The 18,298-nt window shown below is 33.6% G+C and overlaps 1 protein-coding gene across 1 annotated transcript in view; it reads left to right on the top strand.

The window, feature by feature from the left end:
• LOC150095851 (protein strawberry notch homolog 1-like) overlaps positions 1 to 18,298 on the top strand; it is a 527,670-nt gene that overhangs the window by 372,159 nt on the left and 137,213 nt on the right. Inside the window, exons 19-20 of the mRNA XM_090409548.1 lie at positions 5,811 to 5,923; positions 18,205 to 18,276. Coding sequence (XP_090265674.1) covers positions 5,811 to 5,923; positions 18,205 to 18,276 — 185 coding nt within the window. The remainder of the gene's footprint in view (positions 1 to 5,810; positions 5,924 to 18,204; positions 18,277 to 18,298) is intronic.

The raw sequence follows: 18,298 nt of genomic DNA, 5'->3' as shown, positions 1-18,298 counted from the left end.
TTAAAGAATTACATCAGATTAATACAGAAGAAATTATAAAAAGAGCGGATGTTAAGATGAGAAGAACAAGAGGCCATCCCTGGAAGTTGTGTAGAGATGTGGTGAAGAATGGAGTGAGGAGTAGATTTTTTATGCGGAGAGTTGTTAGGGATTGAAATGCATTGCCTGAGTGCATTGTGAGTGCAGGTAGTGTAAATAACTTCAAAGCTCATTATGATAGACATAATATTGCTGGTTGAGTGGATCTTCCACGATAAGTCTGTTGCCTCCTTGGAGGTTACCAAATAATAATAATAATAAATCATTTGTTAAGAAAGTTGACTTAATATGTTGTAATTTGTTCTATAGAAGTCTGTGTGAAGAACATAAAGAAATCTCAATGTATTAAGGTCATGATAGTCCTTTTTTTTTTTTTTTTAAGATAATGGTATGATTCGTCATGGATGGCAGCAGAAATTTTCACTTTTTTTAGAAGAAGCCTCTTACGGTCTGCTATATCCATGCATAATTACACCATCATCCTAGTCAAAAAACTAGCATTTTCAAAACCTTAATTGGTATTATTTCTGACCTTCATACAATATTTATTACAACAGTTATTCAATTTAGTCACGTAATCTTGCAGACGTCTAGAGCATTTATTTAGAAGTATAACATCATCTGCATAAAGCAAAGAGCTGAGATTAGCATACCACTTTCCTTCATAATGTGATCCATGTAGATAATGAATAACAGAGGAGGATAATGTACATCATTGTCTGACACCAGATTTAACATTAAACCATCTTCCTGTACTTCAATTCTAAATGCTGACTTACAACTCAAATAAGACTAAGTATTGCTTCATATAATGCCCCACTGACAGCAGCATACAACTGTAGTATTTTGAATAGCTTCTATTCAGGGCCAGTCCGAGAATATCTGATGCCCCTAGGCAAAGAAAATTTAGGCACCTGTGTACATTGTCTCTATATTCCTGTACATATGTCTCTTATATATAAGTCTATATATATATAGTGTTAGTGCTCCTAAAGGTTCGCCTAATGATAAAACCGGCCCTGCTTCTGTCTTTGACACCTTGTGATATGCCTTTTCCAGATCTACAAAACTTAAATACAAATCTTTGTAATATTCTCATGATTTCTCAACTATTTGTCATTAAGTGAAAATCTGATCCTGACAGCCTCTATTTGGTCTGAATCCAGCTTGTTCTTCACAAGCTTCTCTTCCACAGTCAACTATTTCTAAAGTATACTTTCATAAAATCTTACCAGGAACACCCATAAAATACCTATATGTAATTCTCACATTCAGTTTTATTTCCCTTTTTCTATATGGGTACTATGAGAGCTCTACTCTAATCATCTGGAATTGGTCCCTCTGTCCAGGCCTTCTGAGCTATGCAGTGCAGCACAGCACTGTAAGACTTTTATACTTCCATACTAAAGCATTTCTGGTTGAATATCATCTACTCCAGCTGCCTTTCCACATTTCAGGATTTTGATGGCTTTTTCTATTTCAAATATAGATATGTATTCATGATTGCATGTCTGTTGAGTGTTTTTTACCACTGTGCTGTCACTGCTTGTTTCATTTAGCAATTTTTCAAAGTAATTACTCCATACTTCAAGGATATCTTTTTTTTTTCTCAGTTTTCATGTTACCTTTATCATCTCTAATTCCTTTTACAGCACTCTTTCCTCCATTTCTGAGTTTTTCAACAGCCTGCAAATTATTTTGCCACCTTGCTGATATTTATTTTCTATGTTCTTACCAAAGTCTTCCTATGACTTTTTATTAGCTAGTTTTACAAAGTGTTTAGCTTTCTTACATTTGTTTCTGTATTCTCTAAGAGCACAAGCTGAATTATTCTTCAGGAACTTTCAATATGCTTTCTTCTTTTCCTTCAGTGCCGCTTTAACTTCCTGTGCCACCACGGAGTTCTGATTTTTCTATTCTTGCAGAAAACCTCACCTAATGTCTCTCTGGCTGAATCAATCAATGTTTTCTTTAGGGCTTGTCACTGAATCTCCAAGGTTTCGTTCCTATTCTCAAACTCCTTCATTTTATCTTCAATAATGTTTGTGTATTTTAGTCTACAGTTCACATCTGAGAGCTGTTGTACTTTTATTTGCTTATGGCAGCGTTATTATTTAGATCGGGATGGTTGTGTAAAATCTTGTATAGAAAGAATTTTGTATAAAATTCAATGCAAAATACTTGTAGTTAAATTAACAATTTTTCATAAGTGTTTTATGTAATCTATAAAAATATTAGAATGAATTACTAAATTATTTGACTGCCAATATTGTACAAACAAAGAGATACCCCAGACAGAATTAGAATGTAGACCTGAGCTATTGCCAGACACGAAAGCATACGAGTTACAGGGTTTTCCTGCCATGACTCAACTATTTTTGTAGGGGATACCTTTCCCCCTACGAAAATCGCTACGAGAATGTTGTGGTAGAACATTCGGGGAACTGGATCTAAAGAAGTTCCAAGGCCATCAAGGGAGAATAAAAAGGAGGTAGGCGCTCTGCTCTGGGCTTTTTTTTTTTTTTGGACTCTTGTTCTCTGTTCCTGACTTGTTCCGATATCACTTCGAAGAAGATTCCTGTATCCAGCCATCCCAAGGATGGGAAGGATATCCTGCTAGAAGGATATTCAACAATGATAGCAGATATGTAACAGTGGCGTCAGCCTGTTCCAGAAAGTCCCGTTGTGAAGTTCCTTAAGCAATCTCCAGGAATGCTGTATCGTCATTGCCATGGAATAATGTCTGTTTGCAGTTCTAATGGGAAAGAAAAGGGTTATATTCGTGATCTCTAGGATCTTGAATGCTGAACTGGCTGAGAAATGTATCAAGTAAGATTAATGTAGAACTGTTATGGATTGTGAACCTTAGAGCAGAGATTGTTGAATATATAATTGCTAGCATATTGTAGGGTTATGAAGTCGGAAAACCGCACTTCTAAATTATTGTGAAATAGTTATCAAAGGAGTTCTAAGCAATTGTTAGTTGTGAGGCTTAGTTAAGCATAATTCTGTTAAAGGTCTAAGTTAAATTGTTTTGAAGTGTGTATGAAATTAACCACATGCCTGACGTATATGTCTTTGCCTCTACACTAAAGGCTAGAAGTGCTGATATAAGTAATTTGAGAACGAGACATGTGCATTGCATTGTTACTTGGCAGAATTGAAAAGAACCTGATAAATTTGATATGTGTGAAATCCATTTTTCTTTAATTTGTAGTTTCCATGTCTTAGTATGAATAAATTGTTTTGTTTGGTAAATAACTTGCCTGATTTCGACCTACCAATGCACTTCTCATAAAAAGATAGAACATGTGTGTCCTTGAAGTTAAAGGTAGCCAAGGCTGACTATTAGAAAGTTTTCAAATATTGCTTGATTTAGTGCTGAATTTTGGAGATATTTCCATGTTCCACTGAGCAGTTCTCTTACATGTTTAGGAAAGGCAAACAATTCCTTTGCACGATAATGGTGCAGTCGTTACATAAATAAATTTTTATTAAGATCAGTGTTAGAGAAAGTCAGCCAGTTAGACAAAGGAATTGGCTCCAGCCAGAGGCAATTCCTAAATCTATACTACAAATAAATACAAAGATAATAATGGAAAAACTCATGTGAAAAGATTATTTAATAGTATAATTTTCGCCTGTGTGTCACAGGCATCTTCAGTACATTTTAAGCTCAAATTAAACAATAACTGACAATTCCAAAAAACACCTAAGTAGCTAGTGTAAGATAACTAAAAAGGTCAATAAATTTCCTAACAAAAATGTGCGAAAATTCTTTTTAATGCCAAACCTCCATGTCCTAATCTTTCTTACTCTGAATTTAAAACATTGAAATCACTTAAGAATAACAATAATTTAATTATTACAAAAGCTGACAAGGGGAAGGCTGTGGTTATTCAAGATAGGAAGGAATATGAGAGAAAAATGTCTCTATTACTCCACGACTATTCAACTTATAGGCCTCTTACATCGGGTCCTACTGGGAGTCAATTGAAGAAACTTAATTCTCTTATAGATAACGTATCTACATGGAATGAAGATCAAAACAAAAAACTTAAAACATTCTTTGGTCGTCCACCTAGATTGTATTTTCTTCCGAAAGTTCATAAACCAGGCATTCCGTTGAGGCCTGTTGTAGATTGCATAGGTTGTCCCACTTACAAAATTTCAAAATGTTTATCAAATCTTCTCACTTCTTCAACTAGAAGAACTGATACTTATATAAAAAATACTTTGGATTTAAAAAATAAAATTTCAGATCTTCATTTGGATGTTTTGGATATCATGATCAGTTTAGATATTGTTTCTTTATTTACAAATGTTCCTTTATATGACAGCATTGAATTACTGCAACAGGAATTTCCTTCAGACATTGTAAAAATATTTGATTTTGTAATACATTCTGGTTATTTTTCCTTTAAAAATAAGTTGTATCAACAAATTGAAGGAACAGCAATGGGCAATCCTCTTTCTCCTGTTATCTCCAACTTCTTTATGGAACATTTTGAACAATGTATCTTTGACAACATTTCTCCCAGACCTACTCATTGGTTCAGATATGTCGATGACATTTTTGCTATATGGAATGGCTCTTCTGATGAATTTCAACAGTTTCTCACTAAGTTAAATGCACTTCATCCAAGGATCCAGTTTACCCTAGAGGTAGAATCAAATAAGCAGTTAGCCTTTTTAGATCTTCTAATTCTTCGCCAACCAGATGGTAACCTACATTTCTCAGTCTATAGAAAGAAGACTCATACAGGCCATTATATCCATGCTGCATCTCATCACCATCCCAGTCAAAAGGCAGGAACTATTAAAAAACTGGTTAGTCATATTAAAACTACTCAAAAGAGCTTTGAGTAGTTTTAATATGTCTTCCTCTTCAAATACAGAAGAAATAACGCACATTCCTATCCCTTATGTACAAGGCATTAGTGAACGTATAGCAAATGTTTTAAAACCACTGAATATTTTTGTTGCCTTTCAACCATTCAGAAACATCTCCACCTTTCTCACTTCTTCTAAGAACAAGCTTCCACATCTTAATTATCCAGGTGTTTACCAGATTCCTTGCTCTTGTGGATTATCTTATTTTGGACAAACAGGAAGATCTGCCTCTATTCGGCTAGAAGAACACCAGTCTTATATTCAATACCTTAAACCTGAACAGTCTGGACTTGCAGAATATGCCATCATCACTAGACATAGAGTTCATTGGAAAAAGACAAGAGACCTTCACAAAAGTCAGTTCCTCATGGAACAGCGTTATAAAGAAACATGTGAAACTTTACTTCACTCGCCTAACTTAAACAGATCTGATGGTTTATGTCTATTCCCTTTATGGGAGATAGTACTTTATAATTCAGCTAATCTTTCCTAACTTTTTATTGTATATACTAGGGGACTACGCCCCCCTGACTGGTAGGCCCATTCTCCTTGAATTTTGAAGACACGAAAGGAGGGGGTCTGCACCCCAGCACCCATCCCCCGAGTTCCGGACTGATAGGTCGGTTCTCCTTGAATTCTGATGACTTGAATTTTGAAAACTCAAAAGGTGGTCTTCTTCAAAGATAGTTCTGATGAAATGTGTTCAAGTATTTATTAAATTATATGTTACTAATTGATATTTATAATTTAAAATTATTTCTATATGATTTAAAATTTTAGAAATAAGTAGTTTGTCTCCTAAGAGGTGTATGTGCAAGAGAGAGAGAGAGAGAGAGGTATGCTTTTACTAGGAACATTATCTGTTATTATTATTGTAGGCCGAACACACAGATCAAATCAGGTGACAGCTCCTGAGTATTTCTTCCTTATTTCTAACTTGGCAGGAGAGAGAAGGTTTGCTTCTATTGTTGCAAAAAGGCTGGAAAGTTTGGTGAGTAATACTAAGAATGAATACTAAGTATGATTTATTCATGCTTAATTATCTTGTATTTCTATATCGATGATTCATCTAATAAATCAAGGATCTCTTATAAAAATAAGAATATTCAAGAAATGAAATTTAACAAAATGATAACATGATACATTAATTGAGTTAAATTTCATTTCTTGAATATTCTTATTTTTATAAGAGATCCTTGATTTATTAGATGAATCATTGATATAGAAATACAAGAATAATTAGATAAGGGTATGACAGTGCCCTCCACCTTTATATTTTTAATTTTGCATATAGTATATTCATTATTTTGCATTATTTGAATATTCAGGTATATGAACTTATGCATAAAAGAAAAAGGGAGGAGAGGGTACAGGTTGGACTGCAGGTGGGACTTTATATATTGCAGGCATTTTAATTAAAACATCAGTTTTCTTAACTGCAAAAAAAAATTCATTTGCAGGAATTATCAGTTCCTTTAATTAAGTAGCCCAACATAAGTTGAATTGCTGAAATTTTGAAAGCGATGTCTCTGCTTTCCCAAATCTGCATAGCATTCATTGTTATTAATGACATCCTTTAACCAAAGGACAAAGATGGGGATTAGGTGATCCTGACTAGAATGGCTTTTTGACTGAAGTGAGTTAACCTATCTTGTATATGGATAACATAGTTTTCTTTCCTAGAAACTTATGTTTTTTTCATTCTACAAAACAAGACTAGATGGAAACATACATGACATACTAGCAAATTTGGCTGTAATCCTAGCTAAACCAGAATCTCCACCCCCCCCCCCCCCCAAAAAAAAATATAACTTGCAAATTTAAATTGAAGTGCAAAAAATGAAGTCACAAAATTTAATACAGTCCTCTGCTCAGGTCTGTTTTGTTATATTTTTAACTAATTTCACTTTGTTTTTTATAGTAAAATAATAATATAATGTATAAATAATAACATACAATTTCTGTATACAGCAACTGCCATAATAAATAAACATGAGTCCATATGCACTTACCAGTAAAACGATCATATGAAAACACGTGGGGCAATCATTCTGCTTCATTAATTGGACAGTTCTTCAGAAGTGGCAGAGAAGGCTAGGTCATCAACAGCAAATTCTTCAAATTTGGGAAATGCAATGAAGCATTCTGAGGATGGTTCATCAGATGTTCATTTCAAATTGGCTGATGTATTTGCCTTATTAACAGTGGCAAATACTTCTGTTAATTTTTGGGTACTCAGCTGACACAACAAGGACAACTGAAGAAATTAAAAAAAAAACAAAAGAATTAGATCAGGTGATTCATTATGTCCTGATTTATATAATTTAGTGGTGGATGAAATAATAAAAGAAGTAAACAAAATTTAAAAGAAAAATGTGGTATACAAATAAAAATGAAAAACTAAGAATAATTGAATATGCTGATGATATAATCTTACCAGCAGAAAATTTCCTACAAGCATTACTAAATACATTCGATAATGCAGCAGGAAAGAAAAATATGAAGATATCAATAGAAAAAGCTAAAACAATGACAGTTGCTATGGAACCCATGAGATGCAAATTAGAAATTAAAGGGAAAATAATTTACCAGGTTAGATAGATTAAATATTTAGGAATAGAAATGAACAGTAATGCTACTGTTTATTTCTACGCAAACTGAAATACATGAGAACAATAAAAGCTAGTGGAATATCTTGCAACCTCATTTGGAAGAATAAGAACATAAGCAAAGAAACAAAAATAAGAATCTATAAAGGAGTAATCAGACCAGTACTGATACATCTAGCAGAAACACATGAGCAACTACAAAAAGTCGACAAATCAGTCAAACTACTGAGATGAAAATATTAAGAAAAATTAAAAATATAACAATATTAAACAAAATCCAGAACTTACAAATCAGAAACAGTTTAAAATACAGCCCATAAATGATTGGATCCAAAAACAGAAAGAATGGAAAAATCATATAGAAAGAATGTAGGATAACAGATGACCAAAAAGAAAAAGAAATATAGAAAGATGAAGCAAACAATGGCAGGGAAGGTCTTTGGAAACAGAGGCACTATAAGCATAGTGAAAAGAAGAAGAAGCTTCTGCTTCTTCTCCTGCAGCTTTCTCTGCTTCTAGCTCGATAAGGTCTTCATTTGAGAATTCTTAAACAGCTTACAAATGTTCTACGTCTTCATTGTCCATGTGTAAAGGATGAATTGCCAGGCGAAACTCATATTGGAGACTTGATGGAGTAAAACAGCACTAAGAAATGATTAAAAATAATGTTTTATTTAATCCAGGAACTGAGAAAGGAGGGATTTGGTGCAACTTTCAAGTTGTACCAAATTTCAGCCTCTGCTTGAAACTAGCTACCTTTATCTGCTCCACTAAAGACCAAATCCCTCCTCTCTCAGTTCCTGAATATATATATATATTGTTCCCTGTTCCTGCAAGTTGTCCTCCGATGGACAGACAGGAAGATTAGCCATCAGTGACACATGAAAGAATGTAAAAAAATACATCTTCAGTTATGAATATGATCAATCAGGTCTTGCAAACTATGCTCCACTGCAGTAAATTAAGAAGAGAAGAACTGTTTTTAGTATCCATAGCTGCTCTCAGAAATTGTCCTAATTTGAATATGATTGCATTAATCTTCCCAAAATATGGGAAACATGAATTTGAGATCACATTTTACATCCTAAGCCAATAACTGGTGCCCACAGAGGGTGATCCAGCTAGTTAGGACTCTAGGTCTTTGTCCTCACATTTCACTTAGTTTTGTGTTTATGTCTCATGTTGTACTCCCTGACAGTGTCTCAGTGACTGTTATGAAATATTGGAAGAATTATATATCTTTAATCCTTTCTCAGTTCTGTTTACTCCATTAATCTCCCAACTAGCTAAGGTGGATGAAATAGCCAGACCATCCTAGCATTTTTCATTGATCAAAATATCTTCAGCATTCTACCTTTTATCATGTAATTACCCTTCTTTGCTGTTACTCCCTTAATGGCAAATTTAGAGCCATTAACGGATTAACTGGAATGGAACAACCTCCTTGTCACTTGTCTTTATTCGTGTACTGTGTTACATGGAATTTCCTCTGCAGTCCTTTGATATTTCACCTTTTTTTTTTTTTTTGCACAATTTATTTATTGTGTCTCTTCCCAAAAATAAAAATGAATTTCACATGTGTAAAAATAAATAATCCTGAAATGACAAGAGATCATGCTTTGCAATGAGTTTATTTAGTAGTAGTAAATTTGCTGTCTTATTCTTCAGATCAGTTCACTGGAACAAGATGATTTATGTTTTTTTGTTTGACTGACAATGTAGAAGTAATTTTTTGTGCAATTTTCAAATGTTTGTTTGCATTGAAAATTATTTTAAATATTTGTTTTTAAATAACATTTATTGAAATAAATGACCTTTTGCTTTCTTTCCTTGCAAAATACCATTGTATGGATCATCATACTTCAGTTTTAAAAACTTTTTTTATGAACAACAAATGATGTTAAATTGCATTATTCAGATTCCGATTGTGAGAGTTTTTTAATAGTAAAATTTATATCCAGTGGTATTTCAGCAGGGACTCTTCTCGCCTTTGCTTAAAATTGCAATGGAGGATTTTTTTTTTTGTTAGGATGCATATTACTATAATATCCAGTGCTCTCAACACTATCAGGCAATGCATTCCACGGTTCAACCACCCTCCATGCAAAGAAACCACTCTTCTTGCTCGCAGCTTCCTTTCATAATTTCCAGGGATGGCCCCTTGTCATTGCTCCTTCACGTTGTTCCACCAAGCAAAAGAACTCCCCCAGTGTCAACACTGTAACTACCTCTCAACAGTTTAAAAGTCTCAATCATACCCCTCTTCTTCTATCTACCAAACTCTGCAGTCCACATTTCCTCAGCCAATCCTCATAACTAACATTGTAGAGTCCTGAAACCATCTTTGTTATCCACCTTTGTACCCTTTCCTCAGTAAATTTATCCCCTTCAAATCCTGGGGACCAAATTTGAGAACAATAGTCCAAGTGTGGTCTGATCAGGGGCAGTGTTCTTCCCCAGAAATTTTTACCAGCCAGGTGGAATGAAGCATCAGCCAGACATACAAAAATTTTGAATGAGTTAAGAAAGACCCTTTTTCATAACAAATTAAAATAGTAATTTTATTAGAAATTACTTCAAATAAGGATAATATTTTATATAGTAATTATAACAAACAAGACTAGGATTTTTCTTATTTTCTCATTAAGTGATGCTCACAGCTGAAAATTCTATACATTAATTCTTCTTAGAAGCCTAGTTGTCAGCAGCTTTTTCGTAATTAAAATCTGTCTGGAGGGGAGGGGGTTCGCTGCTTTTTTTACTAAGCGTCTGTGGATTAGAATCCTTAATACTGGCATGAATGCTTATGAAAATATTTAGATGGTAGATGAATTTGGTTCTGTAAATAGCATAGTTCAAGGTCATCACCCATTTCACTGGAGACCTTGAAAAAACATTTCATTTTATCTCGATGTTAATTACCCTACATATAGCATTAATGTATTATAAATGTCTAAACTTTTGTAGTTGCAGACATAAAAACATAGAATAAAAAAGTGTAAAATGCAATGTAAAAGTATCCTGATGGTTCTTCCTATTTTTATTTTATCCTCTCAAAAATGTTCTATTAGCCACTTCAAAGGAATAGCATTATTCTGTTTGTTATAAAAACAATTAAAACAAATTCCTCTTCAAGAGGAATTGGAATGAGTAGGCAGGCATCTCTCTCTCTATTAATATTTAACAAGGGTAAATGCACAAAGTAATTTTACATTCAGGACACCATATCATTGTCTCCTTCTTGATTTTTTATAAGCATACATAACATTTGCATGGTGTTTTTTTTTAGCTGTTGGTGGTAAAATTTCTGGGAAATGGTTAGTTAGCAGCACTCAACCACAGAAGTCTGGGAGGATTGCCTGTTTTCTTACTTACTGAAGAAGGGGCATAAACTTGTAGAAATGCTTTCAAGATTTGTACTTTGTAATCTAAATATATGGTATACATACATTTTTGCTTTTACAGGAACAAAATATTCCAAATGATAAAATCTAATATATGTTCAAACACTTTTTTTTTGTAATATTCTTATGTTGTTTGCTTATTACAGAGTAAAATTATAGCAACTCATCACTGTATGCACATAGAGCAATGAGTTTGTCTTTCTTGAAACCATGCTTCTCCATGGATTCCATTGATGGATTGTGCAGAGAAGACAGTAGGAAAACAGCTTTTTTTGTCTTCACAACATAGTGCAAAGACTCCCTCGTGGATAAACTTGGATTTTCCACTTCGACAGTTTGCCTGATGCCAGATCTGCAGTCATGTCTTGCCTTTTTGCATTTACAGTACAATAATGATCTGTACGGAGCTTTAAAAGCAAATCAGTGAGTTAATGACACATGCAGTAGTTATCCATTGTAACACAATAACCTTTCTCCAGTAAGGGATCTAGTAACTCCATTACTACATGCATCGACAACAGAAGATCTAAATATTTATCATCCTCAAATACAGTCTGCTTCCTGTATAAGTTTGAAATCCCAGACATATCCACTTTGCACTTTGTGAAGCATAAATTTACCCCATACTATGCTTTCTTTTGGGGAATATATTGCTTACATTTCAATCTGCCTTTGAATGGCATAAGGCTTTCATCGATATGTCTCTTTCAGGAATGTATAATGATCTAAATTTCTGCTGATTTTTCATCAGAAAATCAAATTTTTTTAAGGACTTGGGAAAGATGTGCCTGATCATATTTTACATTCTGAAAATACAAATATTTCATGATAAAACTGAATTGTTTTTCAGTCATAACATCACACATTCAGAATCCATTCTATAGATCAGTACATTTCAAGAGTGGGCTTTTTCACAATACTTTGCACAATCAAAAGCACTATAAATGTAAGTAGTATGTTGATATCTGTTAGGCTCCAAAGTGTACTGCAAGAATGCAGACTGTGCTTTTTGCTGATGTAGTTGGCAAGCATAAAGGTAAGTCTGTTCCATTATGAAGGAAAGAATATTATCTAGAAATATACAGAAGAAGCCTTTCAGTAATTCAGTCTTCAGCAATTCTTGGCTTACCTATGAATGGAAACTGTAGACCTGCTGATGTGCATGTAGTGATGATCACCCATCTTCTACATGAAGATATGTCTAAACTACACAAAAAATTGCTATCTTCAGAGCTAGAAAAATTTCCTCTCACATCATACTTGAAAGGTGAAGGTTCCAATTTTTCTTCATCTCCTGAACTTTTTTTTTTTTTTTTTTGCTGCTACTTGCCATCACAGAAATGAATTGTGTCTCAGACATACTTGCTAATATTCCTTTCTGCTCGAGTAATAGGCTGTAAGCTAATGAAGCAATTACTGAGAAAGAGAGGGAAGAACGCATCCCAGTAGATACACTAAAAAGACCCAAGCAATAGTCAAATACATGCAGAAATTTGTTTTTGTTTTTCAACTTTCTGATTGGTAATATATATATTGTGTGTGTGTGTGTGTGTGTGTGTGTGTGTGTGTGTGTGTGTGTGTGTGTGTTGATAATACATATTAGAAATATTTTATTCTGATATTGCTTTTGTAGCATCTCAACATTAATTTTCCCAATTACCCAATATTCCTAATTTATAATAATCACAATTTAATTTCGATATTGAAAAATTAAAAATTATCTGGTACTTTGGATGAATAACAAATTCAAACAAAACAAGGTGCATCTATGTTACCTAGCAGAGTTTTTTTTTTGGGGGGGGGGAATTAGCCATCAAAGGGGAAATACAATTTAATTCTATTATGAAAATTTGGAAATGAAATTTCACTTTTGAGGCATCCACTATACATGGTTTGAATGATAAACTATCGGCAAAGTATCAAAAACTCCTTCAAAACTGCTGCATAATATCTAAACTAGCAGAAAATATGTACATAACAGTTTACTTCATAACAACATTTATTTCAATTTGTAACGAGCGATTTGGGGGAACCAAGAAATCTGAAGTGCAAAGAACTGCACATTACATTATAAAGATTATACTTTACATGATATGATTAAAGATTTTTCTGTTGTTCTCTATAAAGCAAAACTGTAAAAGTGCAAAACTTAATGCAGTCTGTGAACTAAAATTATGAATTAAAAAAGCAAACAAAAGTTAATTTGGAACAGATGGGGGGGGCTGCATTTTTTTAAGATTTTCATCAATTTATAAAATTGTTTGACAAAAAGGGAGTTTTGGCGACCAAGATAATTAGCAAAAAAAATTTATAATGATATTGGTCTTATAAGGTGATAGAATATTTAAGTGAAGAAAGTATGAAAGGATGTCTTATTTTGCACTGTCATTAAAAACTAATTATATGGTGAAGTAGAAAAAAAATAAATATAACTTTTAGGTATTTAGCCTAATATAACTAAGATTCCAGTTACCAAGCAACTGAAATTCTTGCTAGAGGTAACTGAACATAGCTATGTACACAATGCAATCTGGTTAACTGTTCTCCTCAGCATGAAGGATTATCACACCTGCTAATGGACATGACAGCAAATTGCACTTCTTATCCATGTTCTTTCAACAGGTGGTGTGAATCGTGTCCTGGTTGGGCAAACTGCAGCTGCTTAGCTATCAGCATTATTTTGTTTAAAGACAAAATAATGTTTTGTCTTTATCTTTGTTGAATCCTGTGAATGTATTAACATAAATTTTCAGCATCTTCTTCCAAATTTATGCACTCTGCTGTCATCTCATTCCATGCTGCATCTGTAAGATATTATATTCCTTTCAGAAGTCTCTGAGAGTTTTCTTACCCATATTAACAGCAATAGCCACGAGTAAAAGTATTGCTTAAATAATATGCCATGAAGATAGCAATAATAACCTGGTCCAAGGATTGTAGGAGTGAAGTTGTATTTGGTGAATGGGTGAATAGAATGGTGGTCATAAATCATATATGTTATAAGTCAAAGACTGACTGCATATATATAAAACATACCTCCAGAACGTGTGTTCTGGTGATATCAGAAATTTCTTTTGTTTTCATTAAATTTAGCTATCATCAGGAAAAGCTTTTACATAGTCGAAGTGATACACATATTTTCTACAGTATCTACTTATCCTCTTCTGTTTTATGCCATATAAAAAAACTGAGAACTATTTCCTCTAGTTTTAAAATCGGCATAATGACTAATTATCTTTATTCAGATGTAGTATAATAAAATATTTAAGCAGAGTAAAAACTATTTAATATATTTATTCATAACTTTAAATAATTTGAAAAGAATAACTCAATCTCCATCCTCAGTAATACAATGACTACTACACTCAACTCTCATTATAACAAACTGCTGAAAAGTTGCATAAGTATAATTCTGTGTTAAGACAGATTCACTATAGCAGATTATCCACTATAACAAACTATACCTGGGATCTTACAAGTTTGATATAGTGAAGTCCATGTGTACATCCTGGTTTGAACAATGTAAGAACATATTACAGTCAGCTAGTTCAAGGCAAATGCAGCATGCCAGATGATGCTCCTAACAAATCCTTACAAACCTGCAATCTGGCTTAGATATGTTGATGTTTTTGTTATCTTGCCACACATCTGCCAAATTTTAAACACCTTCCTCAGCCACCTGAACAAATAACATGAGCACATTACCATTAAAATTGAAAATCAAAACTCACTTCTTCTTTTCCTGGATACACTGGTCACACATCTTCCCTCAGGCAGCCTCTTCATAATTGTCTAATGCAAACCTAGCCAATACATATATGCTAATTCTCGTGGAAAGGCTTAGACGTTGGTTATACATTAAAATAAATTTTAATACACCTCCAATATTTCGGCAACGTCACATTGCCATTATCACAGGAACTTAAATACAAGACACATGCATGCAAACACAACACAGTGAATGAGGAACGAAGCAGGAAGCTATTCTTTCTCCTAAAAGTCCTGATGCTGCCCCCTAGTGGGCAATGTTGGTATTCTTGGCTGATTGGGCTGAAGGTCTTCTGATGTAAGTTTCCCAAATTTGGGGCAGTCTCATGCAACCTAGACCTACCTGGTGTGTACCAAGTCCCTTGCAGTTGTAAGCTGTCTTACTTTGGCCAAACAGGCAGGACAGCTAATATCAGAATTTCAGAACACAAGGACTACATCCGTTTTCACCAATACAGCCACTCTGGCCTTGCAGACCATGCGCTGGATACCTGCCATAGAATACAGTGGAAGAAAGCCACAATAATACACCGTAGTAAATTCAAATACGAAAGGCTATTCATGGAATCAGCCTCAGCCCTGAGAAACAATCCAAACCTCAACAAATTTGGTTGCATGAGACTGCCCCAAATTTGGGAAACCTACATCAGAAGACCTTCAGCCCAATCGGCCAAGAATACCAACATTGCCCGCTAGGGGGAACCATCAGGACTTTTAGGAGAAAGAATAGCTTCCTGCTTCGTTCCTCATTTACTATGTGTTGTGCTTGCGTGCACATGTCTTGTATTTAAGTTCCTGTGATAATGGCAACGTGATGTTGCCGAAATATTGGAAGTGTGTTAAAATTTATTTTAATGTATATTCTATTGTACGTTGTAATTTCCTTAAACTATTTAGTAAGAATATATATGCGCTAATTCTTACCACTACCCTTCATAAAAACTTGGTCATTAACATCCTCAAAAACAGGGCTATAACAATTTGCTCTAATGAGCAAGCTCATAAACAAAAATTACAAATTATTAACAATATATTTATAAACAATGGCTATAACAAAAATACCATCAATGATATCCTTCATAAAATTTCACCAAAAAATACAAATAATATAGATTACAGTAAAACATAGTTATCCCATACATTAAAGATTTATCAGATAAAATAAATAGAATTCTATCATTACAATCTTAATGTTACTTACCACCTATAAATCACGATTTAATTTTCCAAGTCTCTTTTTCACCATGGCCTGCAAATTTTCTAATGGGTTAATGTCAGGAAAGTTACTTGGTCAGTTGTGATTTTTGAGGAACTCTCTTTTTTTTTTTTAAGTGTAGCATTGAGTGAGATCCTGGTGGAAGATGAGTTCTTTGTCTTTCTGGATCTGTGGGACCACTTTTTTTCTCCAATATTTTTATGTATTAGTCACTTTTTATCATACTGTCAACAGGCATCAGTGATACTGGACCGTCATGTATAAAACAACTCCAGAACATTTTTTTAGTTGGGTGTTTTGGAGTTTGTTGAAAGTGGGCAGGAGAAGTCTTTTCAGTTGCTGATTTGCAATATGATCTTCTTCCACTTCTCAACAGTCCAATCTTTGTACACTTTTGCCCACTGGAGCCTCTTTTTCTGCTTAGCCTTTGTCAACAGTTGTTTGCTTTTTGGTCTGTGGGCAGTCCTCCCTGCTTCCAACAATCTTTGGCAGACTGTCATGTCAGAAACATTAATTTTGTTAGCTGCCAAGTCTCTATTTAAGTCTACAGCAGACAATCTTGGATTTATTTTGCTTTTCCTAACTAGTAAACAATCTTGAGCAAGTGTAGTTTCCTTTTTTTTTTCTCCCACATTTTTCTTTTCCGACAGAAGGTAACTGTTTCCCTAAACCTCTTTAAAATTGCATTAACAGTACCCAAACCCACACCACTCTCATTGGCAATTTGTCTTAGAGTCATGGATGTGTTCTGAGAAAGAGTACATAGTTTTGAATGCTTTCTTGGAGATGTATTCATTTTATAGCTACACAAAATGATTAAAACACTATGAATGTCAACTTGTTTATGCTATTAAGAACACACAACACTATTAATAAGCTTCATAGAGATAGTTTAAAACATACAGCACTCAACCAAAATAGTGAAATAAAACCAAAACTGAAAATAGTAAACCAAAACCCAAACCAAAATTATTATGAACTGGAAAAAAAAAAGAGAGAAAAAAAAAAGTGAAAATTCAGCTTGTTCGGATTAATTTGTTCATTACTGTAACACCCTACACCTGTTCTTTATATCATTCAAAAACCTGGTATGAATGCAAATTTAAGAAAGCCTGTGAAATTTGATCAATCATCCTAATCTAAACAATAATAGTGGCATAAAAGTCTGAAGAATTTGGATGGCACACGTTCAGTCCACATAAGTTCTCCAGCAAACCCTTACTTTAGGATTCTCAATAATTTCAGTCTTTATTGGACACCATCTATACTGTTTTTGTTCTGATTTATCTGTGGGTAATTATGTGAGAGCATGTTGCTCTCTAGCTTAATATATCTTAATGATTTGTGATTTGTAACCAAGTAACAGGATTTTTGCTTAGATGTAGTCGAGGGTTTTTTTTTTTTTTTTTCTCATCAGAGGTCACACCGGTAGTGTTAAGGATTGACCAAATTAGTGGCTTTAGCATACTGTGTAGAGTGTAATATAGCTTGTTTCTTTATGTATATGTGTGTAAACTCCAGATGATGACCTTGATAGTTCAAAAAACTTCAGGTGATTATTTTGGTTTATGTAAAATTGAAGGTTTACTATAACATACAGTAGTTGTTTCCATAATTTTCAATATAAAAAAGTAGTTTTTAATGTCACTGTTTAATAGTGTATTGTAATGAAATTAGCTTAGAACACATAATTTATTTTTTGATTGAAGTGAAACAGTTAGTTTGATACCTGCTCTCCTCAACAGGAATGTAAAGTTAGAGTTGTTTCATTAATCAAGCAGTGCATTCTGAAATTTTGTACTTCATAGATGTCATTAGGCTTTACACCCTCTAAAAGGGTGTATAATCTTAAATATGTTAATTTTATGTAAGATGTAATGTAAGAGTTACTGCAACCTTGTTGATAAGAATATCTGTAAATAATGGAACTGTATTGGAAAGACTCTTGGGAAGTAGAGGTGTGAAGAATGAAAAGGTTACTATACAAAGTGTAAACATTTTACAGTAACTGAGTATGCTGGTGCTATTGACAGTTTATTGGAACCAATTAATAAATGCATTTAGTTCCTGTCAAAAACAGGAACAAAATCAGTGTGTTAAAAAGTTAATTGCGTTTCCTATATTGTCAACAAAAAGGCAACAAAAATCGTAATAATTTTGAAATGGTAAAATCCATAAGTAATGGTGCATTATGGTATATATTTACTAATTATTATCTTGCTGCATATTCATTGCAGTATTGTTAATTTTTTTTTTTTTTTTTCATTCCTTCAAGGGTGCATTAACACATGGGGATAGACGAGCTTCAGAAAGTAGAGATCTCAGCCGTTTTAATATTGATACTAAGGTGAGTGATTTTTTAGAAATGT

This window comes from Typopeltis vanoorti, chromosome 19 (genome assembly GCF_054136105.1).
Source record: "Typopeltis vanoorti isolate ZY-2024b chromosome 19, IOZ_Tvanoo_1.0, whole genome shotgun sequence".
Classification (NCBI taxonomy): Eukaryota; Metazoa; Arthropoda; class Arachnida; order Uropygi; family Thelyphonidae; genus Typopeltis; species Typopeltis vanoorti.
The sequence above is the reverse complement of the archived record's forward strand: the minus strand, read 5'-3'. Positions and strand labels throughout refer to the sequence as shown.